Consider the following 27927-nt stretch of genomic DNA (forward strand, 5'->3'; position numbering starts at 1 on the left):
TGCGCGGTAACCTCAACTAAATTCCGAACCGTTATTGAAAGCCAAAAGCTCTTCAAAGAATTTGTAAGATACCTATTATGCCAATGAATTGGAGGAAGCAGGTGACTAAGATTGTAGCCTTGTATCCATATCGCTTTGCCAATGGTTCGAAAATCATAGTTCCTAGAAGCTTGCCAGGCCAAACGACTAGAAATATAAGGATATTCTCAATCAGAAAACTGACGCAATCAAACAATTCTGAAGAAAATGGGGATCCATACTGCCGTTCATTATTGCCTGTCGTGTAGTGGTCAACTCGTACTGGCCATGTGCGGACTTTGATCCAAAGACATTCAACCAACTTGGTAGCGCCTGCACGGAACCGAAAGAACCGGTATCAAGACCGAAGAGAATACCACCCCATGCAAACATAAAAACACAATAGAAGAGGAACGGGGTGGCATCCTTCCACCTTTCAGTCGAGCTTGAGTTGAGGCCGAACATGATAGAAGTTTTCGTCAGGGCAAAATCCGGGGTATCATGAGAAGGATAATGGATAATAGGCAATGTGTCTGTGCCCCCGTGGAGTAAAAGTGATCGGAGTTCTTAAAAAGTAGTCCGGTCTGGGGAAACACGGTGATAAAGAGCTAATCTTCAGGTTAAAATGTACCATGCCCGCGGTAGCTCTGAAAGATCCAAGAATGCGATTCGACAGCCGGCTCCACCCTCTTGTTCCCCTTTTTGAAAAAGCCGGGGTTTAAGACTTGTGTGGCGATAACTAGTAACAGCTGCCGAGACAATTTTAATGCATGATTGGCAGACAAACACCAAATGAAAAGCGGAAATCACGTCAAATCCGATATGCCGCCGAGATGCCGGGATGGTGGGGCTCGGTCGGCTCGGCGGCTCGGCGGCTCGATGGCTTTCTGGTTCGGTGGCTGCCGGTCTACAAGGGGCCGAGACAAGGGTGCAAAATGCCTAATTATAAGGAAGTAAATGTGCTCACGCATAGCAGACTCCAAACGTCTTCCAGTGCAAAATTCCCTCAAAGCACAACAATATGGGCTCTATCGATTCAATGGCCCGAAAGAATATTCTCTTTCTTGTTGCCGATGACTTGGGCAAGTGTCTAGGATGCTACGGTGCCAAAGGTCTCCAAACTCCCAATATCGACAAACTTGCCGCGGATGGTGCGGTTTTCGATCGGGCTTTTACGAGCACAGCCTCGTGTAGTGCCAGTCGTACCGTGATGTATACGGGCCTTCATCCGCACGAAAACGGCCAGTACGGCCTTGCGGGCGGTACCAATCATTTTCAATCGTTCGACCACATACAGTCGAGCCCTATGCTCTTCAATGCTCTCGGCTACCAGACTGGTATTTTGGGGAAAGTACATGTTGGACCAGCAAATGTCTTCCCCTGGGAGTCGAGAGAGGAGAGCGAGACAAGAAACGTCGGATGGGTGGCCGAGCGAGCAGAGGCCTTCTTTCATCAGGCAAATGATGCTCAACGTCCATTCTTTCTCACTGTCGGTTTTGTGGACCCCCATCGAGATATCACCACAAGGGGCGGATTTGGAAATGCGGAAACGTGCAATGGCAGGTTTCAGCCCCCCAACCACACGCCCGGTGAAACCGAAATCCCAAACTGGCTTACGGACGTAGCCGAGACTAGGATTGAGTACGTGGAGTACTACAAAGCGATTTCACGTATGGACTATGGTGTCGGCCTTGTCCTAGATGCGCTCAAGAGACAAGGACTAGCGGACTCTACGCTGGTTGTTCTCTGCAGTGATAACGGCCCTCCTTTCATCAATTCCAAGACGACGCTGTATGAGGCAGGGATACAACTCCCATTTATTGTGCGTCTTCCGAACTCTCCGCGCCCGGGTATCCGAAATCCCAACATGATATCTTACATTGATATTCTTCCCACGTTCCTGGACTGGGCGGGTGTGCCTACCAACTTTTCCGCGCCAGTTGAGATACCCAATCACCAGGTATTTACCAAAGAGACTCGACCTCCGCAGCCGCCGAAGCGGCTTGGGCGGTCTTTTTTATTAATTATTGACCGCTCAGAGGTGCTTGCTGAAGAACAGTGGCAGCACAAGGTCTACGGGTCACATACATTCCACGAGCTCGCAAATTATTGGCCGACGCGATTTGTGCGCAATGGGAAATACAAGTACCACAGAAACATTGCATGGCAGCTTGATTTTCCCTTTGCCTCGGATCTCTATGCCAGTTTGACGCTCGAAGGAATTCGCAGGAATCACAACGGCAGCAAAGAGAAAGATGTCATGGTGGGTGCACGGTCACTAAAGCAGTACGTCCGTCGCCCACCCGAGGAACTCTATGACCTCGAATCAGATCCTCGAGAAGTCGTCAATCTCGCCAAGGAGAAGGCGTATGAGCACCTTCTGGCGCAAATGAGGAACGACATGGAGATGTGGCAAGCACAAACGAAAGATCCGTGGCTTTGGAGAGACGGGCAAAGCGTTGTGGCATTACAGAGGTATTCTAGTGAAGGCTTGAAAATGCCCAAGCAATTTGATTTTGTGCTCGACAGCGTGGCCTACGACGGTATGAGGTTATATCAGGTAGATGACCCAGCTCTGGTGGAGAGCATAGACGCTCCGCCGGAGAATGGCAAGATGGAATAGAGGTTTCCAGGACCACTTTATCCAAGCACAACCATTCGAACAAAATTAATACGATGAAAAACAAAAATTGTATTTGATCGAAGGCCGATTATTTTGCTCAAAGCCGTAGATAACGTGATTTCCCTGAGATTATTGGCCCCTCTTACCCCACGCATATATCACTTGATGATCCACGCCGGGATCGGCTCACAGGCCGAGAACTTTTTCCCTACCCCCTGACCAGAGCAATCTCTCATCAAGTGAGTAGCATCCAACAAATTCGGTTCGCGGCATTCTAGATGGTCGATTTGTCGCTTTGAATGGCAGTTTTCCCAACTTGTTATATACGCCACCGACCGATCTTGTTCACGCCCAATTCTGCCAGGGTGAATTTTCAGGTCCACGGGAAGGTGCATGATTAGCATGGTTTTGTGGAGCTTGTGATGCGGACATCCGAAAGCCATGGACAGCGCTTATCTACCCCCCGGTGAGATGCAGCGATCGACAGAAGCCAGTATCCCCAGCAAAAAGCAGATCTGTGTCCAATGTAGAAACAGAAAGGTGAATCACATGGATCCTGTCGATTATGCTGGCCTTTCTCTGTTCTAACACTCATCAGGTGCGCTGCGATGGCCGGTACGTTGGTTGCAGTAATTGTTCGAGGCTAGGTTTCGATTGCTCCCTTCGCTCTCTCCAAGCAGGGGATCAACAGTCAACGCATCGCTCGCCGCCCAAAAGGGCCCGAATATCGCGGGCCTGCATGAAATGCCATGCAATGAAGTCACGTTGCAATGGCAATTCGCCCAAATGTGAACGATGTGAAGCCAAAGGAGCTGTCTGTATTTACCCGCAACGGCGAAGCAGGCACTGCCAACCGGAATTCTCTGAGAATGAAGGATGCTCACAAACCTCCTCTCTGGAGGAACCCGTCGATATGGACAGGCCATATTTTAGTCCTCAATTTGCACCCGCCTTACTTTCCAGCCAGTCGGGTGACAACAACCATTCCGGAATATGGCTTGATCAACGGTAAGGCCATCTCACCAGCCCTAAAATCAAGACCTCGCCTTCTAATAAGAACAGATCCACTTTGCTTGCGCCAGATAGGATCACCTCGGCCATACGAACCTTTTTCCGCCATCTGCATTGCCTGCCAAGCCTGGCATTCCTGCACAAGACATCCCTCTTACGGCTACACTTTGAAGGCCAAGCTGATCAAGCTCTACTCGCCTCCATTGTCGCAGTTACATCTCTCCTTCCGGGATCATCCATGAGCGAGAGAGAAATTGGATCGCGATGCGCCACATTGGCGGAGAATATGATCTTGAATGAGTTGATACGACCGTCTATCTTCAAAGTGCAAGCATTGCTTCTGATAATACGGTTCAGGATATGGACCGGATCTCATGAAAATGCGTTTCTTCTCATGGCTCCGCTTACTCGGTCTGCATTTGCGCTTCGAATCAACTATGAGACATTCAAGCCTTCCTTCTTTATCCAAGAGTCGCGACGCAGACTCATGTGGGCTATATATATACTCGATTCCATGATTTCTTGTGGTCTCCTGGAGCACACTTTATGCCCGATAGACGCAATTCATATCCGTCTTCCTTGCGCCGAAGACGATTTTGAGTTGAATAACGAGACCAATGTTGAGTATATTGGGCATAATGGAGCTGCTTCCATGCGCCTGGGCATTCTTGCCTACTATATGCGTGTTATTAACCTCTATGATGAGGTCGTACGGTACGTTTCCTTCACGATATCTTCGCACAGGTATTTTCTTACTGTATTTTCAGTTACACAGAACAGGCTTCTCGCTCAAAGGCCGATTTTGGAACGCTGTCGTCAACCTCCCAAAACCTAGAAAAAAGCTTGGAGACGTTTGCCTCAACGCTGCCTGAAGGGGAACAGTATTCCCAGAAAAACTTGGATTTGCGGGCATTTTCTCCCCGTTTACCACGCTTTATCATGGCACACGTCTGGTGGCATCACTGTCATTGTCAGCTTTTTCGTGGCATGGTCTCCAACCTTTCTCCCACGTTACCAGAAAAATACCTTGGCCATCTGGGTATGGACATTGTACTCGATAACCAGGCAAAGTGCCTCCGTCATGCTCACTCAATAAGCACCATATTCTCCTCATTGATTGCAATTGAAGGCGACACATGGACCCTTGAATACGAAATGGCTGGGTGCGCTCACGCCGCAACAGAAATTTTGCTGACCTGTGATGCCACCATTCGAGATCATATTGACCTCACCAGAGAACAGGTGGTAGATGATGTCACTGCGTGTTTGCAATTGATTCAAAGGCTACAGCAGATGTATCCAGCTGTGTTTTCCATGGTCTGTATTCTCCGAAGGATCAAGCTCTGTCAAACAGGACTGTCGCTGATGCTAATTATAGGCAGCCGATATTGAACAGGGACTGCTTCAATTTTCTCAAGAGCTTCCGATACAATCCAAGATGTCAACAATGAAAGAAATTGCTCCTCATCAAGTGGTTCCAAGACATAGCGTTCTTGGGGGAACCAGTTTTATGGACGACAGCCAAAAGCTTGAGATGGCTGCCCCACCCAAAGCCCACGAACGGTCTTCGACAGCAGACGCCCTTAGAATTGATCAGAATATGACCTCGCCAACGAACACAGGGGCCGAACATATTGGGAGAGAAACACTTCCCCAGGACTCAATATTGTGGACCACGGAGAGAGATCAAACGCTTCCGGATTTAGAGTCCGTGTCCAACATTTGGGATCAAATCTCACTATTCCAAGATCCTTTCCAAAACTTGGATCATGGTTCTATGATGTAGCTATGCATTGCAGCTGTACAAATACCCCGGCTCAGTGATTTTTTTCCGGCCAGATCTGACAGCTTGACTCCTGATATCCACAGGCGTTTTTTTGTACAACGAACTTGATGATCACGAATAAATTGAAAGGCTTTATAGCACACAAATTAGGCAACCTGTAGTGGTAGTGGGATTCACACCCTCTGTTGACTCTGACCGAAGGAAGGAGCGGCTAGCACAGAATGAACACATGGTCAGAGGTATAAATCTTAGATGCATGTTCAAGAATACAAAATCTGAGATGCGTAGATCTTAAATAAAGATCAAATTCAGTTCCCATCCATAAAGGTCGCCGATCCAAGGGCCAGCATATCCTCGTTGATCATTTCGCGACCACAAATATTTGAGAACATCCAATGCGTCTCTCACATTCTGGCAACGCCAAATAGTCCAAAGGTGCTCAAAAACTTGAACAATTGCCATCCTTTGAGATTCCTGCTGCGCTTCCGCACCAATAACAAATGCAGGCCAGACCAAGCTTTTGAAATGAGCATCTTCGTGGCTGATGGATCTGATATGTCCAATGGTTGGATCAAGCGAAACCGTGACGGGTATTCCGACAGTATTGCTTTCATATAGTAAATTGATAACTTGAGACATGTAAATAGCGACGGCTTCCTTGTACACACTTGCAAGATGATATCTTGACTTCATGAGACAAGTTTTCCCATTCGAGATTGCCCATTTCATTGGCGAAAATTCTTCAAAAGCAGACAAAATGTGCGCTTTGAGGCCAGAATCTAGTGACTGGCATCTTGAAATGTGGTTGAGAAGGGAAATGATGTAGAGAAGCTCTGCGGGACATCCGGCCCATGATTGACCATCGGAGAGTTTCATAATTTGAATAGTCGGGCTCATGGAAAATAAGGGAAGGTAAGATTGTTTGCTTCTCACGAACGTCGTACCCAGAATTTGGAAGCTGTTCTTTTCAGTAAAAGGCGGAAAAGGAGAGATCTTTTTCCAGAGACACATACACTGCATAGGTCATTTCAAAATGTTTGTAAAGGCTTGAAATATCGAAGCCCTGCATTTTGGTATTTCGCGAATTTGGCGAGCAAATTCTTGTCTGCACAATTCCATTCAGTGCATCCAGGTGATATTTCCATGATTCTTTCCCAGAATCCATCAAGTCCTGCCACACAAGCAATAGAATCGAAGCAATTGTGCCATCGATATTGCAAGAATCAAGACTTATTAGTTCTTTTTGCATATGTTTCAAAGCATGTTGCTTATGTGTCAAAGCGTCGTCGATGGCAGATAATTGTTCTGGCGTGATCATCGCACAGCCTAATTCCCTAGGAACAGCACCATTTTCCACGTCTGATAGCTGCTGAAATTTGATAGAACGACATTCAATCTTTCGCCGAGCTTGGTGCAAAGCTGCAACCGATATGATCGTATGAAGGAGCGTCGAGCTTGAAGGAATAAGCCGCATAAATTCCCTGAAAGGGTTTGTTGCATTGGAATCATAAAGGACGCTCTCTACGGAGCAATATTGATCAACTGGAGTTGAAATCAGCAATTTCTTTGATTGATCTCCAGTATTTCACCCACAATATTTGATATAGCGCCGATTTGTTGGGGATAAGTCCTGCAGAACCGGGTCTAAAAGCAGCGTTGCGATCGGAGCATTTCCTTCATGAGTAATTGGCAAAGACTTTCCCATCAGCTTGCCTCGACTAGCCACGCCATTTGTCCATCTCAAGGGCTTGGCTTCGCCGTATCCTTGGCAATAATCACCCGAGATGGAGCATCTATGGCACTCAGGAAGCCAGCGATCACATTTCACGCGGTGGCGGCGACACGTCCAACACGAAGTAGATGAATGACCTGCGCTGATTTCTTTCATGGATTTCAATTTCGAGAATATGTGTCGTGAAAGGCAGGTGTCCTCTCACAAAAGGGAAACTTTGGTCGAAAACTCTTGTTTAAAGATTCATGATTGTGGTTCGGAAAAAAAGTTTTGACAGAGACGACTCTCAGGAAAGCCAAATCCTCTATTCTCGTTTAGGAAGCCAAGACGCGGTTATCGCAAAGAAGGATGATTATTGGTCAACATTCCATTTCAGTGGGCCACGGATCGATGACCCTTCGTCACCGGTGACAAATCATCGTTGAGGCTTTGGCCTGATGCATATATACACTTAGGAAAATTGGATTCTGTTAGCCTTCCTTGGCTGCCCTTGAAAGACTAGCGCAACAGTGCACAATGATGTAGTTTTGCCTTTTTTAGATAGTTGCTGAATAACAATCCCAGGCTATGATGGATATATAGGTGTGCGTGATATCTCGTAGCGACGGTTTATAGATTGCTTTATCGTTCTTGGCCTCCCATTATGACCAGCCATGGATACAATACACCTGAGATTGGAGTTCCCACCACAGAATGACATATATTTCAACTCGACCGGAGACAGCTATTCTCGACCAATCTCTGCATCAGCAGTGTTCACAAGTCACACTGAGACAGAAATCTCTGGTCTGAGTCGGCTTCGAATCTGCCTTGTCCGTGTGTTTTCAAGCACTGGCCGAGAGGGCATCAACGGCGGCGAATGTGTCTTGAGCCGGTTAAACCGTTGGCTCTCTCCAGGTTCAAAGTCCAGTGCCCCCTACACTACGCGACTTTGCTCAATTATTGAAGAGTTGACGCTACACGTGCCCCTTTTTGGCACTGATAGCCAAGTCGGTTACTCTCCAGAGGAAGGGAAAATCTACAAGATTCCTTTCTATATGCCCATTTCAGCCAGTATTCCTCCGACATCAGCCACAGTCTTGGGACACATATCATATTTCCTCGTCGCTTCTCTGAGTACCGCGGATGGAGAAATTTCTAGTACGAGTCAGGAGATCAGATTTTCCCGTCGAATCATCCCCGAGCACCGTTCAATGCAGCACACTCGCATATATCCGAACTCAAAACTAGTCACCAAGGTTATTCTTACACAAGATATGACTTCGATGACGAGGACAGACATTTGCCTTGATGCAAAAGTGTTTGTCCGACCGGCTACATCTGCCGAACGCTCTACCGAATACAATTGTGTGGCAGTTCGGGGAATACGATGGCGCATAGAAGAGGTAACCAAGCTCTTCCATCAGCCAGAATACCAAGACTCCCGCCTTCCAGAATATCAACCGGTCGAAGACCAATCCTCCATTCGGGAGATTTACAACGGGTTTCAGAAAGGGTACTGGAGAACACGACAGGATTCCATCACGACGGACAATTCGACACAGGATAAAGACTCGCTCGTTGAAATCCCGCTTGATATAGTTCTTCCCAGGGGCACAGTTCTGACACCTGAAGTTGATTTGGGCTGCTACAGTGCTTTCTTCAGGCCAACGAGTTCATTGCCATCTTCACTTCAAAATGGCTTTTTTTCTACGACCCAACAAAAGATTATGCTCACCATTGAGCATCGACTAAAGCTTGATATCTTGACGACCGAGGATACGTTTAGCGTCTACAATCATGATTTGGTAGATCGAAAACCGCCACGAATTGCACTAAATGCGTGTTTTCCTCTTCAAATTGTCGACAAAGCTGAGGGCGACACAGAAGAGGTGTTAAGTCAGGGCAACCCGCCGCGCTATGAAGAAATCCCTGTATCACCTCCAAGTTATGAAAACCATCTACAATAGCTTGAAGAATTTGATCTCGCTCCTGGGCTAGTTTATAATAAGGTCAAGGTGGTCATCGGCTCAGGTCTTGAAAATTGAAGTGAATTGTAAACAGGACAGCTCTTCGCTTCGCTGAGGCTTCATTCACTGCGCGAATAAAGCTGGATATAGGCGAAAAGCTATGAATAGCGATTACTATCGGAGGAGCCAAGAGACACCTAGCATTCTACATAGATCTCTATTTGAAGTTTAGTTAATTAGTAGTAATAATCATAATAATCTGAACTGTACTATTCGCGACGCGTTCTACTTGTCTAATTTAGGAGGCGGTGTAGGGGGGGGGGGGGGGGGGGGTCACAGACTTTTGCGGTGCCACTGTAACCATCCTGAGCGTAAACGGGAAGAATTTGATACCGCTGATCGCGCTGAAATTAGTGACGCTGATGTTGGTGCTACGCCAAGCGGTGGCCAGCCTGTCCGTCAAAATCCAATTCTCTTATCACATCCAGGTTCATGTACGTAAACAAGGTGGTACTGTTCAAAATCAGACAGGTTATATAACCAAACTCCGCAACTCGGCGTTCTGCTCTTTAGCCTTCTGTTGAGCAGTTTTTCTGGATTGTCTTTTGGACACAAATGACCTTCTAGTGCCCTAAAATCAACTTCCACATGGCAGAATGTCGTCATAGTAAGATTCCGACGATATCTATCGGCAACCCACTCGGCTAGGATTATCGGCACATGACCCTCCTCCTCCGCAGCGAATTTCAATCCTATCCCCTGAATTGTCAGGCCCCAAGCCAGGCCCCCTATTGTCAGCCAAGTTCCAAGCACCCTACTTCGCTGAGAACCCCTGCAATCCGCACAACACCGACCAAATGCCGCAGATCGAACCCGCTGCACACTATCTGCCGAATTCAAGGGCCGAAATTCCGGATACCCAATCGAAGAAACTTTCCATTTCCTGGGGAACGGTCGGCTTTGCAATCGGCCCCGTAGTTCCCCGCGTGGCGCTTCAGCTCTCCGCAACCGCGAAAGGTCTAATGGATCCCTCACCGACCAATTATACTCTCTCGATTCGGTCCCAATTCTGAGGAAACTTGGGACGAGCAATTTGCTCTTCTCTGGTTGGCTCTTGCGCTGCTCTTGGACCTAGTCTTGGATATTCTGTCCCATGTGAATGGGATCGCTTAGCTTTGGTCGGGATTCTGTCGCGGCACTGAAAGGAGTTGACGAAGCTCTGCTCCAACTATAAATACAGCTGAGTGCTGATAGTCCTCAGTAGAATAGTGATATTACCAATATTCTTTGGATTTCTCTCTGATAGAATCAGCTGATGGTTTCTGTGGAGAACTGTTGAATTATTCTTGCTGAAATATTTGAAATGGCCATCGTCCCTGCCAAGGGTAGTCCTTTGGACTTCACCGTGAGTGTCACGTACCAGACCGCGAGGTGCGATAAAGCACTAACAATTCGCCGATAGACCTTTCATAATACCATCAATGGCGAACTTACCTCGACTTCCACCACCCGCCATACCATTAACCCCGCAAACTTTAAGGCCAATCCTGAAGTTCCAGTCGCAACCCATGAAGACGTTGACCGCGCCGTGAAGTCTGCCCGCGATGCCTTCAAGAAGTGGTCTAAGACAACTTTCGCCGAGCGACGCGCCGCTCTATCAGCTTACGCTGACGCGATCGACGCCAATGCTGATGCTTTTGCCAAGACCCTCACTATGGAGCAGGGAAAGCCATTGAACCAGGCCTCAACTGAGGTCGGCATGGCCTCTATGTGTATTCGGACGATGACTGAAATTGAGATCAAAGAGAATGTTATCGAGGAGAATGATGATCGTAAGATCATTCAGCGCTTTCTCCCAATAGGTGTCGCTGGAGCTATCGTACCGTGGAATTTCCCAGTGCTACTTGCTATAGGCAAGATTGTTAGTGCGGTATACACTGGCAACACTATTATTGTTAAGCCTTCGCCTTTTACTCCTTACTGCGGTTTGAAGTTAGCTGAGTTGGCTACTCAATTTTTCCCTCAGGGGGTGATCCAGTGTTTAAGTGGCGACGATAGCCTAGGGCCGATGCTCACGGAGCACCCTAATATCGACAAGATTACTTTCACTGGTTCTATTACGACTGGTAAACGGGTTATGGCAAGTTGCGCTAAGACTCTAAAGAGTGTAACTCTAGAGCTTGGTGGAAATGACCCCGCTATCGTCTGCGACGATGTCGACATTGACGCTATCATTCCTCAGATTGGCATCCTATCCTACCTATGCAGTTCCCAGGTCTGTATGATGATCAAGCGCCTTTATGTCCACGAGAAGATATACGACGAATTCCTTGAGAAGCTAGTCGCATTTACTAAGACCCTTAAGGTTGGAGATGGAAACGAGCCAGACGTCTTTTTTGGCCCTATCCAAAACAAGATGCAATTTGAAAAGGCTAAAGAGCTCTTTACCTCTATTACTACCGACAATCTCAAGGTAGTGCTAGGAGGTTCGATTGAGGACTCCTAAGGATACTTTATCCACCCGACAATTATTGACAACCCGTCTGAGTCATCCCGAGTGGTGCAGGAGGAGCCGTTTGCTCCTATTCTCCCTATAATGAAGTGGAGCTCCGAGGAGGATGTTCTTGCTAGGGCAAATGCGCTATATACAGGTCTAGGCGCGTCAGTTTGGAGTAAGGATCTTGAGAGGGCCATCCGTATGGGTGATCAGCTTCAGGCGGGTAGTGTTTGGATTAATTCGCATTTTGACACCTCTCCCAAGGCGCCGTTTGGTGGTCATAAGCAGAGTGGTCTAGGTGTGGAGTGGGGCTTGTCTGGTCTGCTAAGCTATTGCAACTCGCAAACGCAGTGGCGCAAGAAGAGCTCCTAGAAGCACTCCTTTAAAATTGGACATTACATCAAGCTCTGTAATTGACTGGGTTGGTTTGACTGAGGTGGTATTGGAGTACCCTGTTTTTGCTACTTGTCAATACAATTGGATTCTTTTATGCTACCGTCTCACTTCGATTGTTTACCAATTAAGGACGGTGTGAATGACCATCGCATCGCAAGACTGTTTATCATATCCCTAGCTAATACTAGAAGGACGGTAAAGTTCAAACTCAACTACTTGGAATCAAGAACTCCGGAGTAGGCACAACTGTGAGGGCAGTTGTACTGTAACGTCATGCTGCGATGGTATGCCTGATCCTTTAGGTGCTGCATCACAACTACGCACTGATCGCATGCATGGATACGTGGGAAAGCGGCGTAGAGAGCCTGCACTGTACGTAAATACCTCCGTGGCGCATGGGTTTCAGGAGCCAGCGATCTGTCTTGGAGTGGCACTGAGTCGCACCCAAAGTCTACCTGCGAGTCTCTATTGCCCGAATCTGTAAAATCTCCCAAAGGTATCGTGAGAAACTGCAACGTTGGGATTAGATGACTCAGTAACGATTGGGCAAGGCCAGGTAGTTTAGTCAAAAGTGGCCAAGCCACGACCTCGTGTTCAGTGCTGTCCCGCTCGAGATACTTCAGCTCCTCCTCAAGGTAGCAGTCGAAGCCCTGTCCTACGGGGACATTTTACGGTTCAGGCATATTAGTGTGTTTGCGTTCGAGCAACCCACAGCTGGAAAGAGCAGATAGGCCCGCGTGGTAGGAACAATTCTTTATTACTACCACAACGACTCCGCGATGGCCCAAGTAAAGCGAGTCTTAAGAAACATACGTCGACTTTGGCGTTATTAGCACCACACTCTAACCAACTGAGTTATGGAACCTGATTGTGATTGGATAATCATTACCTACTAATATAATCTATTTTAACGAGCAAAACAAGTGATCCAACCCATCAAATTTCCTCCTTCACGACAAGGATGTTTCTAACCCTGTCTATAACGCAAGTGACTTACCTTACTCACCCGGGCGACACCCACCCGACTACTGGCTGTAGAGAAAGCCACATGCCGAGGAGTAGCCATACGACGGTGAGTTGGTAGTTGGGTGGGTGAACACCAGCGAATCCTGACTAATGTAGAGGCTATATAATTGTTTATCGCATTTGTTCAAATACATACGACCACAGGGTGTGGAGAACAGGGCTTCCCGTCCGCTCAGCCGTACTTAAGCCACACGCCGGTCAGTTAGTAGTTGGGTGGGTGACCACCAGCGAATCCTGACTGTTGTATGTTTTTTGAATTGGTTGGATTCAGCGTATTTCTCGTACTATTGATAGTCTAGGGAGTAGATCCGCGCGAATCTATAGATAGAATCTATTATAGGAGCGATTAATGTTCTTTGTATTGAAGTTTTCCACCAAGTAAGTAACGTAGTAAGAAAACCCCAAAAATGATGCAGTTACAATCTGCAAAATCTTGCAGCATTGACAGCAGCAATCATGATTCAAATCGTTATAGTTCAGGGGAAAATCGAAAAATATCCCGTTGGTCCCTTATCTAGGTTATTAAAACAATAAACGATCTGCAAAATGTCCGTTTCCGGGTCGAGATTGGCATTCCACCATTTTCTTCTTGCACTGCTCCGACGGATTTTTCCAAGTTCCTTGGCGATGGCTACGCTACATTAGCGTAACGTGTAATCGGCAAAGCTGCTGTAAATATAAGTTTATATCTTCGACAAATTGATTCAAGATAGTTTTTCCCTCGTCTACTCTAAAAATCGTCGAACCAGCATATTGAACCGAGTGTTCTGCGTCTTTATAATCTCGGGTGTTAAGTTGTCCAGCTGTGGTGTCACCTGGTGCCAGGCGTGATAAGCGAGCTGATGCGGGTACATACTACCATTGTGGCTGGCTAGAGTCTTCTCAAAGCCCCTGGCCTGAGAGTCGGTAAGTGGTCTGTGCATATACTCTATCCCGTCTCCCCAACTAGGCCAGAAGAAGACTTGTGGCGATAGGGTGCAGACTTCTTCGGGAAACGCGAGAGACCATTGTACGGGGAGCACGACCGAGTGGGTGTTCCACTCGCGTACATCGAAGGTGCTGTAGCTAGCTGTCCAGCGGTCCAAGAATGCAGCGCCCTTTCGCCCTAGAAGAATGCCGTTGCAGAGCCCGCCGCGGTTGCGACCCTCGTGGCCGAGAACAACGTCTTTGGGGCTATGTAGCAGGTTGTCGAAGGGCTGCAGAGCGATAATATCCATATCGAAGTAGATCCCGCCGTCGCGCTTTATCATTTCTAGCCGCATCACATCCGAGACGTGAGCTAGATGCCAGTTCTCCTCGACTTGCTTTGGATATTCCTGGTTTAGGTCGTGGTGAACGAGGGTGAGATTAGCGCGCAGCTTGCGTAACCACTCGTTATCTTCGTTGAGGCCGGTATGGTGTAGATTGAGCCGGTCTGGCTGGAGAGACACTAGCGCGGCTCGTATACTCAGGTAGCTTATGAAGGATAGGTCACGCCGATTGAGCCATATGAAGTTCAGGACCTTAGGGATCGGGTCGGGGGATTGTATTCCACTCTTGAAGCAGTGCCGCTCTTCGGCAGTTTCTTCGGGGATGTCGTCGAATTCGTCCTTGGGCTTCTCAGGCTCTTGCGGATCTTGTGGGCTACTCTGTTCTCCAGAGGGAGACTGAACCTGATGTGCAACGCTCTCTTGAGTCGTATACGTCCCACTCGATTCTTTTTCAAAAACGACCCTCTCTTTGTGCTGATAGGTTGAGCCCTGCTGTTCTCCTTTAACAGAATTTGGCTCAGCCGGCTCTTCTTGAAGAGGTGTATCGAAATTGTAGGTGGCCGTATGTTGGTATCCGGCAGCAACACGACTCAGATGCCAGATGGAGGCCGCAGAAGGATATGCTAAATGGAGCGTAGTCATTAAGACCATCGCCAGAATTGCGAGCTTGGCGTACAACTTGAATCGAGACATCTTGACTGAGCGGGTCCAACACCCTCTCTGTCTGTGAGGATGGAGCGGCCACAAAGAAGAGAGCCCATAAATAGATAATTGTCGTGCACTGCCTGCATGCCGAGCACAAGCATCATGGCACCATTCAAAGGTACAATAATAGTCTCGGTCGGAAACGGTATTGCAACCGTTGTCGACTAACGCGAGCGGCGGGAGATCTAGCGCGTTCAGTTAACGCTCGGACCCATATTCAAGATAAATCCCAGTTACCACATGCGTCCAAGAATGTTGCTACCATTTCCTTTAGCATGGCTTCTTTAATTTTGGAAAGGAAATTTTTGGAACTTTCATAAAAAAAACAATTCTCATAATATTACACAAGAGCCGTCATCTTTGTAGGTGATTATCTGGCCTCACGGATCATGATTTCTTTGATCCAAGATTTCAAGTCAAGGATCGTAACAGTAGAGTGGCCAAACGTGTGGCCGTTTAAATCGTCAGCTCATTTACAATCAAACGATACCAAATTCGAGCTTCTCGCTCGAGGAGGATGGTGAGAGCAAGATGCAGTTGGGAAGTGTGCACAGGACGTGAGGTTCTTCGCCGTGGATTTGAAATAGGATAGCTTTGAGTAGAGAATGTGCCGCGGTCGGGGGGTCTTGGAACCCTACACCTTATTAGGGCGTACTATAGAAGAACCTTCGTAGGTGGAACTTCATTTTCCCAACACGAACCGAAGAAATCGCGTCAGAGGATGGTTACGAGCAGAACAGAGATTGGATTATATGAAGTACAGGAGGTAGGAAGGCAGGTAGGTAGACTTCGTTTACCCAGACCCTTCCCGAAGTTGATTATAAACCACAAACCACTATGCTGAGCTGCGAATTCGTATTTTAGCTTAGTGGCTATTCAACTGCCGAAGCGATATTCAGGCTACCACAGCTATATGTATCCTTGTACGTACAAGTAGAGTGTACCACTTCCTGGAACGAAATTAGAGCCTCGCCGGGGCCTGCCGGGGCCTTATTGCCGCTGGTGCGATTAGGCTGCCTTTGCAGCGCTACTATCGTGGCCCCGTTATCAAAACGAAAATCCAAGTTTGATCCTTTGGGAAGTGAGCGGGCTGGGTGACAGCTGTATGCGACCGGCTGCATCATAGCTAATTCCATCTATCGGCGAGAGCACCTCCTGGAAGGAATGCCTGTACCGCAACATCCTCTTTGTGATATCGCCGGAGGTATGAGCAAATAGAAGGACTTTCCACTCTAGCTCTCAGTTCAATCCACCATATACTGCGACTTGCTTTGCGGTACCATAGATACAGCAACAAAAGCGCTACAGGGTCCCTTTTCCGGAGCAGGTCTTCGAATGCGCCATATATACTGCGCAAGAAGAGTTGAGTTTGACCTGTTGTGACCTCGCTATCCGGGAGGTGCAGGATCTGGGAGACACCGTGGGCGGCACAGAAATAAGGATTGTTTTTCGCCGTAGACGAGTCTTTGAGGAGACATATAGCAGCCAAGGGCCTTGGTATACCATCTATGCCTCTCTCTGGCAACGGTGAAAACATATGAGCAAAGGTCGCCGCCATCACGCGGAAAAGACTGTCCGATCGTAGCGGGTTCACTATCTGCCACAATGACATTTTACCCTTGCTCATACGTAACCAGTCCAAGTCAGAGTAGCCAGAGCACTTTATAGGCCACGATTCTTCCGGTTTGTATGCATCAGGGGACGAGAAGGTCAATATAGTCAGAGCAGCCGCAGTGCCCCAGATTGGATCCTTGTCTTTCGCTTCAATTGGTTTCATTAACCGCTTATTGAGAAGAGCTGTGCTTTGAGACCAATGATAGCACTCCTCTTGGCTACGACGACAGCTGAATGAGCTATTCAGATGGCGGTCGTATGTAAGTGCCACCGCCAGAGAGGCGTGCATTAAAAAAGGGTACTATAAGCCATATGTTAGCCGAGATTAGGCCTATAATGTGGACAGAATCCATGTAACAAAACTTACGGCGAAGGCTAGTCTCAGGAGCTTGCGATTAACGTGTATCATATTAGGGTCATCTGGGGTAATGAGACTTCGTCCAAGATACCGGGTGATAAACTCTTGACACTTTGCGTTCAATTGATAGGATGTGGATTCGTCCGCCGTCCAGACCGCACTGGTGACCTGGGGTTGAAGCTCTGCGGTTCCTCGAACCGCCAATGGCCTCCCTGTGTCGGCGGCGATAGGCTGTAGGTCGGGAATATTAGACATAAAGTTGCATAATAGGCCGAATGAACTACATCTCTTGCAATGTGGTTTGCCTTCGTCGCACTAAGAGGCCAAAAACATTCGTTTAGCCAATCACCGGTCTCGGAAAGCCGAGAGCCACCCACCTTGAGTTTTCTGAGCTTGCAATTCCGGCAGCCAAATCTCGACCTCCGCGGAGTCCTACGCTCTCGAACCTCTCTTGGGCAAGCCGAGGGCATACTCAGTTTATTGTGAGGGATTTTCCCGAGCTCGAAATGGACTCAATGCCAAAGAGATGCGTAGCAGGTGGAGGCGGTCGGCGCCCAAGGACACTGATGTAGTTCCACATTGCCGTACCTAGGCACCCATACGCTAACCCCATTTCGGAACCCCACCTTCTACGCTAGCTATTTCTCGGATGCTGAGGTCTCCAATTGGCTTCGAGTTCTGCTCTAATTCTCCCGCCATCTATAATCAACAACAGGTCGCATCGGAATGGGCGTCATTACGTCAAGGAGTAAGTATTTTCAAATGATAGCGTAGGGGGATAAAAAGAAGGGCATTCCTCAATATCCTAGGAAGAGAGGCTATCCGTCTATAGTATCAGAATCATACAACCTTGACTTGAATACCGGCCTCTATTCACATATAATCCTCCACCTCGAAGACTTTGACAACTTCGACTTACACAAAAGACCAAATGGCCACCCACCTCGCCGCCGTCTCCCCGGCCAAAGGCCGACGCTTTGAGCTTCGAAGGCGTCCCACCCCAAAGCCAGGACCAGACGAGCTCCTGATCGCTGTCAAGTCCGTAGCCCTCAACCCAGCAGACGCCTACATGCGTGACCAAGGCCTCTTCATACCCTTTCACCCCACAGTCATTGGCTTCGATATGTCGGGGTTAGTCCTCGAGGTCGGTGACAACGTCCCCACCGGTGCTACCGACAATGATCTGGCCCCCTCCTTCCGGCCAGGTATCACTCGCGTCGCCGCCTACGCCGCCTCTATCTGGAAGTCTTGCGATCCAGACTACGGTGCATTTCAGGAGCGGTGCCTCGTCCCCTGGCAGCATGCTGTGCCTCTTCCGAACGAGGGTATGTCTTGGAACCACGCGGCAACCTTGCCCGTCGCCGTCGAGGTACCTCTGAGCACGTGGGATGCCATAGGGATCCCCCGGATAGGAGAAGCCACTGCTTCTACTCCAGTCTCTGTGGGCTCTACAAATATGGAAAAAAGAGAAGCTCTTCTAATCTGGGGTGCATCCTCTAGCGTTGGCACCATGGGCGTACAAACAGCCCGGCTGCTACGGGAAGATCCAACCTCTTCTTTCGCAGCTGTATACGCCACGGCCGGATCGGCGAATAAGAGCTATGTAGGTTCACTGGGCGCGGACCGCGTGTTCGACTACAAAGACTCACGAGTTGTGGATGCTATCGTTTCGGCGGCTAAGGAGGACGGGTTAGTGATCCGGCATTGTTTTCTTGCTACGGGGCAGCTGGCGCCATGTCAGGCTGTGCTGAAGGCATTCCTCGACGAAGATCAAGAAGGGAAGAAGGCGAAGACGGCGAAGATTGGGTCGGCACCTGTAGTTCCTCCAGATGCGGAGGTCGTGAACGGAGTGGAGACGACCTTTGTGATGCCGTCCTCGGTGGGAAGAGAGAGGCTGGAGCAGTTCCGATATTGGATTGGGACATGGCTGAGGAAGAACCTGGCCAAGGGGACCATCAAGCCGAGTCCGGAGCCGAGCGTCGTGGGAAAGGGTTTGGGGGCTATCAATGCTGGGTTGGACAAACTGCTTCAGGGGGTGAGTTGTACGAAGTTGATCGTTGAGATTGCAGAGTGAGAGTGTCTGGGCCGTTGACACGGGGTACAAGTGTTGTTTTTGTTTTTTTTCTTCCGGCTCCTTTTCTTCATTCACTTCACCACTTCACCTGAACGGCCAGTGGAATAAACGGAAAATCACTAGATGAAGCGGTCGAAGTGGTCTTATTGGAATTCATCACTATCTATCTGCCATATGACCGTGTTAGCAACGAGACTCCAGCTTATTTGAGTAGTGCAGACAAAAAGGATTGGGTGTATATGCCGCCAATCAATGCATACGCCGAATCTGAGACATGGAGGGAGAAGCATTGGATATGGGCAGCTTTTTTCTCAATGTGCAAGGACCCCATTGCATATTGGATGCCCGCCTTTTCCAGAAACCACACGAACTCGGGCAACTTGTCGCGGCCAGCAGGGGAGAACAATGAGACTCAGAAGGATGCTCCATGACCAGCTTGCCGACTGCGAGGCTGAATGATTGGACCGTGGTCACCAATCAATCAATCAAAAAGAATCTTTACGCTGCACACGATTCCTCATCCTGTAGCACCCTATTCCAGTAATAGTTGATGGTGTATATGCCTCGCTGCGCGCAAGAGGGTAATTAGACAAGAAGTCAAGTTTATCAATATGAGTAATGCCATTACACGCAACAACCCAAAGAAAGCAAATATACTATCATCCACTCCATCACAGACCAGCCAACAGCTCCGCTAACGAAATAGGCTTCCTGACGGCATTCGAGAAGCCCTCGTGAAACGTAACCCAGACCTTCCTACCAGCCTTGGACGATTCGTCCACTGCGGAGTTCGCATTCGAGTCGCCCGTCTCCGAAGCCGGCTCCAGAAGGGCCCTTCCAAAGAAATCGCGCTTAACAGCGGCTTCCTTCATGGCTTTCTGTGCGGCTTCGCTCGTTCCAGGGACTTGTTTCATGCCCCCGGATACGGCGCCCGCTTTATTCATGCTCAAGTGGTCGGACTGTTTGCGCATTGTTTCCTTGCGATACTCCTGGTCCAGGACTTGGCGGACGGCGTAGCGGACGGGGGCTGTGGATGCCATGGAGCTGCCTTTGGTTTTGGAAAAGGAGACGAGAGAGTCGATTGGTCTGTGTCTTGTTAGCTCGGATGTTCTCTGTAGGGGGTAAATAATACTTACGGCTCCATTCTGAAGGCCCATCCACCGTGACTCCCGCCGTCATGCTCGACTCGCACTTTCTCAAAATTTACTCCCAGCGCGGCCATGACGCGCACGGCAGACTGCACCAGCGCGCGTTCACTTTCCTTCCGGACGCTGGCCACGCTACGCTGATCGCCGCCACCACGAACAATCACCGGTTTGACGTCGGGAGAGAGCATGCGCATAACATGTGGAACCAAGTCCGTGATCACGTTCTCCGGTGAACGGAACATGCGCAACAACGGCGCGGAGAAGGAAGAATGGAACCCGGTTAAGATCTGGCGGTTCAGCTTTTGCGCTTCGAACGCAGCATAGTCTGCCTTTGGCCCGGCGAAAGGGTGGTCCTCTTCAGCGTCATCTTCGTCCGGGGTTTGACCTGTCGCTTCGGTCTTCCCAGCGGCGGATGCAAAGAGGTGGTGAAATGCAATGACCGACTGGCTCAGATACGGACCGAGCTCCCATTCGTGAGATGAGTAGACCTTTGAGGAAATCGAGTCGTGGAAATGCAGCCAATCGTAAGCGGCATTTGGTTTGGAGAGGAAGGTATCGTCCTGGTACTCCTGAATGGGATATGCAGCAAAACACTCCGACACACATCGGTCATGGTCGCCGCTGGCTTCCACCATCTCCCGCAGGCGGTTGATAGCGTGTCGTTTGCGCAAATCCGCCACCCCGACCGGAGTCCGGGAGTTGGGCCCGTCGTATCGGTCCTGGAATGAAGTCGTGCCCACGGGGTCATCGGAGAAGCCGGCTCCTTCGGTGAATACCCGGTTGACAATCTCGCGGACGCCACCGCGACTCAGTCCCTTGAAGAACGAGCTGCCTTCGGTCGAGGCACTGAGCACTCGTTGCTCCAGCCAGCCTCGGGTCAATTTCGGGGTTGCTAATTCGTTGCGGAGTTTATGTGCCACCCATTCGGCAGCAACGAGTACGCTGCGAATATCACCCTCGGCCGAGCCGGTGCTCTTCGAGCCGCGCTGTCTCCTGGCTGCCAGACCCCAAGATGCCTCACAAAGTCTTCGAGCGCCGTCACTGTCACAGGGGATTCCTTCTCTGGTGAAGATGTTCTTCACTCGCTGAACAACGTTCTCCAGCGGTGCGTTGCGGACATGGATCATCTCCGCGACAGAGGAAGCCCGCAGAGGTCGAAGGCTAGTGTGGTAGAGATCATTGCAGATCAAAATCAGCGGCCGCAGAAAGCGGAAGGTGTCCCCCTTGCGCTTCTTGCTACTTTTCCCATTTTGTTCTACGGAACGCGCCGTGTTGCGTTGGTCGAGCAGAACAAGATCGATCAAGGCCTTCATGAAACCACCCTCGCCGCCACTGCCAGATCCACCTACAACACCATCAACCTCGTCCACCACAACACAGACGGGTTTCCCGGCGCGGCGGATCTTCTTCTCGCCCACTTCGACGTTCATGCCCTTGACGTTCTCCGTACCCAGTGCATCACGAATCCGGCCCTTGACCACGTCCTTGCTGCGGTCATCGCTGGCATTGATTTCGAGCACTTCGTAGCCAGCCTGTTTAGCGCATACATGTGCCAGGGTCGTCTTGCCCAACCCCGGAGGTCCACTCAACAACAGAACTTTCCGGTGTATGCGCTCCTCTTCTTCGTCTCCTTGAGTGTGTTTCTTCGCGCGAGCCTGAGCCTTGGCCAGACCGGGGAAGACAATGGGGTCCCACCCCTTCAGCCAACGCAAAACGGCTCGATGAGTCCGCTCATCGCCTATCAGGTCGGTGAACTTGCGCGCGCGGTACTTTTCCGTCCACATGGCATGGTCCTTCTTGCTTTGCTTGGGATTTTCGATGGACTGCTGGACTGGCGCTGGGGGAGCCTTCTCTGATGGCTTCTTCGTGGTTTTCGCCGCGTCATCCAGCAATTTATGAATTTCAATGCCGTAGTAGGCTGTCTTAGCTCGCCCCGGAGCTGTTTCGGATCGACTGGCAATAATCCGCTCATAGGAAACCGGGGCATGGGTCTTTCGCGCGGACACGCTGTGCGTTTTGCCAGCACATGTTTTGATCTGAAACTTCTGCGGTGCCCCCGTTTTCCTTGCAGGCAGCGGATCCAAGAGCGATGGTGTGGGTGTATGCGTGGGTGTGGACTCATCCGTCGTCTCTGGTGGTTCCGCTATGATAGGTGCAGGCCCCGAGTCGAGCACATACTCCTGCAGCTCAAACTGGCTCTTGAGCTGCTCATCCCCCAACCCAGGAGGAATATCATCGTCATCCTCGTCGTCATCATCATCGTCAGCCAAAAACCCTCCCAGGATACGCGGCCGTTTCTGCTGCTCCGTTGACTGTGCACCGTCTTCCACATCATCAACATCAGACGCTTTCCTCTTCTGCGTCTCGATACCGGCCGCGCGAGTGGGCGCCAGCGCACCAGGTGAAGAAATAAACGGCATGCTCGCAACAGGAGGGGACGACTGCAGACACGATCTTCTATTATGAATCTGTCTCGGCGTAGACGTGGACGTGGATGTGGACGCGGACAGCTTCGTCGGGGTATCTGAATGAAATCCCGTCAATTCCGTGAATTATTCGACATGAACCACCAGGAACCACAAACCAGGTATTAGATCGTCGTCACTGCGGAACACATCGGCCAGGTCCCACGCTCGGTGCTGGATTACGTCGCGCTTGTGCTCCAGGCGCTGCAGGTTCAGGGCCTCCAGGTCGTCGGCGAAGGACTCGGAGGGTGGATGTGGTGCGATATCGTCCTGGGAGTGTAGATGCAGTGCCGGATCGAACGATGAGAGAAACGAGGGTGACGAGGGAATCATTGAGCGGTTGGTTGGTTGGGTTCGGAGTCCCCGCGGACTTGCAGAGACGCGCCTGGACGCGTTGGCACTAGACCCGATTGGGTAGGGGTGGTATAGATCAGTCTCCGGACTATAGGAAATAATCATTATCTGGCTACGGTACCAAATGGTTTATGCTATAGAGAATTGATTGAATTGATGATATGGCGAAGTTGGACCAGCCCTCTAATCGGTGGTATACTGTACTGGATGATATTGGACAAACAAGAACAAAGGAAAGAACAAGAAGAAACCAGTTTATGCGTTCTTCAGCTTCTCCGTCAGCTCAGGCACCTTCTCAAACAAATCCCCCACCAGCCCGACATCCGCGACATTGAAAATCGGCGCATCGGGATCCTTGTTGATCGCGGCAATCACCTTGCTATCCTTCATACCGGCCAAGTGCTGAATGGCACCCGAGATACCCGCACACAGATAAAGCTGCGGAGCCACGTTCTTACCGGTCTGGCCGACCTGGAGACTGTTATCAGCGAAGCCACTGTCCACCGCAGCGCGCGAGGCACCAATCGCAGCGCCGAGCGAGTCCGCCAGCGGAAGCATGATGCGATCGAACTCCTCCTTGGACTTGAGGCCACGACCGCCCGAGACAACGCGGGTGGCGGTCCCCAGGTCGGGCCGCTCGGACTTGGACAGCTCCTCGGACACCCACTCCGTCTGCGCGGGGACGTTGGGATCAGCGCCCTCGACGATCTCGGCGGAGCCGCCCTCCGTCTCGACGCCTTGGAAGGCGGTGCCACGCACGGTGAGCACTTTGATGTTGTCGCTGGATTGCACGGTGAGGATGGCGTTGCCGGCGTAGATGGGGCGGACGAAGGCTGGGTTTGATGGTCAGTGTGTTGTGTCGTGGAAACAGAATAGGTAGGCTACACACTGTCCTCGCTCTCAATCCCGGTAATGTCTGAGATCTGCTGCACATCCAACAGAGCAGCCACCCGTGGCAGGAGACTCTTGCCGAAGGCCGAGTGGCCCGCAACGATGTGCGTGTATTCGCCCTTCTTGATATTCTCGACCAACAGAGGAGCGTAGTTCTCTGGGAGGCCCTGGAAGCACGCAACAGTCAGCAACGGATACCAATCCAGCCCAGGAAGAAACACACTTTCTCATAAGCATCATTCTCCACCGCCACCACCTTCTCCAGACCCTTGATCTTCGCCGCCTCCGCAGCCGAAGTGCCCTTCACACCACTACCAGCCAGGAAAGCCGTTACCGAACCACCCAGCTTCTGTGCGGCCACAATTGCGGATAGGGACGAGTTCTGCAGCTTGCCATCGCGCTGCTCAAGGACGGCGAGGGTCGAGAGAAGCCGGGCCAGCGCCGAGGAAGCGGGCGCTCGCAGGGCGCGGGTGGGATAGAGTTGAGGGCGGGCTGCCCGCAGGACGGAGTGTCTGGCAATAGGAATCATGGCGACGGGATGTGGGATGTGTTGACTCCGTTCGCCGGGGAGAGGTGAAGGAAGTGTGGGAGAGACTGGGAGGTTCGGCGATTCACGGTGAAGCGGGTGGTTATCCTCGGGGTGCCAAGACCGGCGCCGACCTCGGTTAATTAGCAACCATAGATCTTCTCAGGGAATAGTTACATATACTATGTACTGAATACTGAAGGTAGATCCAAGTCTAGAAGAATATTGCACTAGAATATGTACCAGACACACAGAAAGAAAACACATTTTGTACGCCACCCAGAAAAATAGCCCTGAACATGATGCAGATAGTAAAACATTATGGACCTAGGTCGACTTTCTCTTCTGTTTGCCAGCCGCCTTGGGTGCGGCGATCACCGCATCGCCATCTTCCAGCGCCTTGGCCTTGAGCTGCTGGAGCTTCTCTTTCCGCGAGGATCCCTTCTCCTCGTCATCATCGTCGGCGGCCGGCTTGGACTTCTTCGCTTTCTTCTCCTCGGGCTTCTGGTCTGCAATCGACTTGCGCTTCTTGGAGTTCTTAGCGCCTTCAATGGCCGGGACATCTTGTCCCTCCTCCACCACATCGGCATCCTCCACCCACAACTCGCTGGCCAGCCAGATCGGCATGGCCATGGTGTTGGCACCCTTGATGTGCAGGGCCTTGATGTTCCTCCAGCCCTTCGTGACAAACTTCTCTGTCAGGCCATTGACCACAGCGGCGACATTCTCAGACAGTTGATCGGCGGTGAACTTGGACGATCCAACCCGGATAGCCGCGGTGGTGGCCGGTGCAAGGTGCACCGCCGCACAGTTGAGCGTGCGCTCAATCTCCTTGGCCACGATCAACGGTGTCGCAAACGCCGCACTCCGCTCCTCCTTGGCAGGCTTCTTCTTCGGGTCTTTCTTCACCCGCTTACCGTCCACCTTCTCGATCTCAGCAATGCGAATGGGAATCGGCCGCTTGCTGGACTTGTAGAAGATCTTGCCGAGCGTCGGCACCAGGCGCGTGATGATCCGGTCGTCGGCCAAGAAAACATCATGCTCCGAGAACAATTGACGCCGGCTTTCGAAGCTCTGGTAGCGCGCCTTGAGTTTCGAGAACCCGATGACTTTGTCGATGCGGGAGGAGAGTTCTTGCGGGAAGATCGGGTCGGCGATGATGTCTTTGACGCCGCGCTGGGGATCGGCGGTAATCACGCAGATGCTGAGCGAGGGCGAGGAGTTGAGGGAGTGCGGGACAGCAATTTTGCCGGGCTTCAGGCGGTTCTTGTCCACCACATGCTTCTTGGTGGTGAGGATCAGCCAGACAGCTTCGTTGGAGATCGAGCTGTCCTCGGCGTCGGAGTCCTCGTCATTGTCGCCAATCAGAGTTTTCTTGGTTGCGGACTTTTCCTTCTCCTCCTGGTTGGACTTGATGTGTCGCAGCAGCGCAGATGAAGCTCGGGCGACCTGCAACTGTCAGTAACTGGCCAAAGTTTCCTGGGGGAATTACAAACCTGAGGATTATCAAGCTGATAGGGTGAGCCCGAGGCCACCTTGGAGGTAAGTGCAGTCGAAGACACCATTGTAGCGACAGATTCGACTGGTGGTTTTTTTTTTCGCTACGATCGCAATTGGAGATGGAAAAAAATCTCGGAAGGCGGTGGCAGTTTTCCCGATGTTGGTGCCTGAGGCAACAACTCGCCGTTGACCCTAACCCAAGGTTGAAACTACAATATGACTGGGTCACATTCAATCAACCCTGAAACTTGGCCTTTGGCTCGATAAAAATGACTCCAGCACTACCACCAGACCGCAGATCCATCGTGATATCCGGACCATCAGGCGTTGGAAAGGGAACATTAATTCAAAAACTATTCGACGCGCACCCAGACACCTTCGCACTAAGTGTCTCTCACACAACGCGCCAACCTCGTACCGGCGAGCGAGAAGGTACAAACTACTTCTACATCTCTACCACCGAATTTTCAACCCTCATCCCCCAAGGCTCATTTGTGGAACATGCATATTTCAGCGGCAATCACTACGGCACCAGCAAGCAGACAATTGCCGACCAGATGGCGAGGGGATTAGTTGTTGTCCTGGATATCGAGATGGACGGTGTCAGACAGATACAAGAGAATCGAGCTATTGATGCGCGATACGTCTTTATCCAACCGCCCAGTCTAGAGGCTCTGGAGGCGCGTCTGAGGAGTCGTGGGACGGAGAATGAAGAACAGGTTCAGAGAAGATTGGCGCAGGCTAGGGCTGAGATGGAGTTTGCGAAGCAAGGTGTGCATGATAAGATCATTGTTAATGATGATCTCGAGAGGGCGTATCAGGAGCTGGAAGGGTTTGTATATCGGCCCGCGTCGTAGGACAACAGAGTGAAGTGGGGGGCCTTGTTGGCATAACCCACATCTCAATCAGTGTGGACAACCGCTTAGGAAATATTTATAGACCGAAACAATAAATTTGGCGTAGTGTATTCTCGGTTTGTCTCCTTTCAAGTCGATATGCTGACTTAAGGTGATGGATTGTCAGATATATATTTTCAACCCCTCCCATTTGGTATCACATCCCGCGGATACAGTCCTTGCAAAGCTCCTATTCACGACACACCAACAATGAGCTATATATCATGCAGCATCACAATACACGGAACATAACCAATTACGAACTGTTTCAAAATGTGTTGAGTTGGACGCCCAGATGTCTCACTTGCCCGCGTTCAGACCGAGTCCAGAGCTGCGCCCCAAGACATCGGAACATCGCACCCGCTAGGCCACTGTATTTTTTCCCTCTGAGAACGCCTAAAAATAAACCCTTTACGGCAGCCTGATTCTACCAAGTGCTACACTGGAATAAAGCATACAGAGCAGGGAGGCCTGGCTACTATCTATAGTTGGATGACAGGATCAGGATCGTAGATCTTCACCACTTTGCCTGGATCCGAGCGGACCCCACATGCAGACTTGCAGTATGTGTATGGCTTCCCCGAGTCCTGTCCGTATACAGCCTCAATCAACAATTTAAGTTATTCTCAAAATATTACCATGTATGCGTGCGCGGGGTTGTGTGTTCAGAATGATGTCTAATTAAATGTGATGCGCCCGACATGGTCACTGATGGCTGTATTGTGCTATGATAGAGATGAGGTTCCTTCCTGGCAGAAGCAAAAATCTCACCTGGCTGGGGGACCAAGCTATAACCGGCGGGTATGTTGAAGTCACTCCTCGTCGGAAGAAAGAGGGATGGATGTAAAGGGGGCACAGACGACATCGACAGCAAAATCAATGTCACATGATTTTGAGCGGAATGCCTTGACATTTAGGTGTCCCGTCGCAAAACTGCAGGTCGGGTCCAAAAATCATCAAGCTGAAGCAGTGATAGTAGTCCAGTCGTTCGTTCGATGCAAGACGAGCGGTCCGGTATATAGCTCGGTTCGGCTGAAGCACGTGCCACACTCTTCATTATGGGCGAATGTCGTCATCTGGGGCTGATTGAATGCCATACTGTAACTGT

General features: G+C 50.3%; 8 protein-coding genes and 1 non-coding gene across 9 annotated transcripts; 4 read left to right on the plus strand and 5 right to left on the minus strand.

The window, feature by feature from the left end:
* Positions 1–1039: 1039 nt before the first annotated feature.
* Positions 1040–2641, plus strand: PFLUO_LOCUS6452 (uncharacterized protein; the record flags this gene model as incomplete). The annotated part of the gene is made up of 1 exon (XM_073783998.1): positions 1040–2641. One exon carries the CDS (start codon positions 1040–1042, stop codon positions 2639–2641), a length of 1602 nt encoding a protein of 533 aa, XP_073640498.1.
* A 7841-nt stretch (positions 2642–10482) lies between these two features.
* Positions 10483–11625, plus strand: PFLUO_LOCUS6453 (uncharacterized protein; the record flags this gene model as incomplete). Its single annotated transcript, XM_073784001.1, has 2 exons — positions 10483–10524; positions 10582–11625. The coding sequence occupies 2 exons, from the start codon at positions 10483–10485 to the stop codon at positions 11623–11625; spliced, it is 1086 nt and encodes a 361-aa protein (XP_073640499.1).
* A 1167-nt stretch (positions 11626–12792) lies between these two features.
* On the minus strand, positions 12793–12877 carry PFLUO_LOCUS6454. The gene has a single exon. It is a non-coding gene; the product is annotated as a tRNA-Ile (tRNA).
* An 886-nt stretch (positions 12878–13763) lies between these two features.
* Positions 13764–14981, minus strand: PFLUO_LOCUS6455 (uncharacterized protein; the record flags this gene model as incomplete). Its single annotated transcript, XM_073784002.1, has 1 exon — positions 13764–14981. The coding sequence occupies one exon, from the start codon at positions 14979–14981 to the stop codon at positions 13764–13766; it is 1218 nt and encodes a 405-aa protein (XP_073640500.1).
* A 2915-nt stretch (positions 14982–17896) lies between these two features.
* On the plus strand, positions 17897–19039 carry PFLUO_LOCUS6456 (uncharacterized protein; the record flags this gene model as incomplete). Its single annotated transcript, XM_073784003.1, has 1 exon — positions 17897–19039. The coding sequence occupies one exon, from the start codon at positions 17897–17899 to the stop codon at positions 19037–19039; it is 1143 nt and encodes a 380-aa protein (XP_073640501.1).
* Positions 19040–19710: 671 nt separating this feature from the next.
* PFLUO_LOCUS6457 (Chromosome transmission fidelity protein 18) lies at positions 19711–22985 on the minus strand (the record flags this gene model as incomplete). The annotated part of the gene is made up of 3 exons (XM_073784004.1): positions 19711–20125; positions 20176–22711; positions 22772–22985. 3 exons carry the CDS (start codon positions 22983–22985, stop codon positions 19711–19713), a joined length of 3165 nt encoding a protein of 1054 aa, XP_073640502.1.
* Positions 22986–23261: 276 nt separating this feature from the next.
* PFLUO_LOCUS6458 (Electron transfer flavoprotein alpha-subunit) lies at positions 23262–24426 on the minus strand (the record flags this gene model as incomplete). Its single annotated transcript, XM_073784005.1, has 3 exons — positions 23262–23839; positions 23896–24064; positions 24121–24426. 3 exons carry the CDS (start codon positions 24424–24426, stop codon positions 23262–23264), a joined length of 1053 nt encoding a protein of 350 aa, XP_073640503.1.
* Positions 24427–24750: 324 nt separating this feature from the next.
* On the minus strand, positions 24751–25988 carry PFLUO_LOCUS6459 (proteasome-interacting protein cic1; the record flags this gene model as incomplete). Its single annotated transcript, XM_073784006.1, has 2 exons — positions 24751–25872; positions 25920–25988. The coding sequence occupies 2 exons, from the start codon at positions 25986–25988 to the stop codon at positions 24751–24753; spliced, it is 1191 nt and encodes a 396-aa protein (XP_073640504.1).
* A 204-nt stretch (positions 25989–26192) lies between these two features.
* On the plus strand, positions 26193–26780 carry PFLUO_LOCUS6460 (guanylate kinase; the record flags this gene model as incomplete). The annotated part of the gene is made up of 1 exon (XM_073784007.1): positions 26193–26780. One exon carries the CDS (start codon positions 26193–26195, stop codon positions 26778–26780), a length of 588 nt encoding a protein of 195 aa, XP_073640505.1.
* Positions 26781–27927: the final 1147 nt, after the last annotated feature.

This window comes from Penicillium psychrofluorescens, assembly GCF_964197705.1.
Source record: "Penicillium psychrofluorescens genome assembly, chromosome: 4".
In the NCBI taxonomy this organism is placed as follows: domain Eukaryota; kingdom Fungi; phylum Ascomycota; class Eurotiomycetes; order Eurotiales; family Aspergillaceae; genus Penicillium; species Penicillium psychrofluorescens.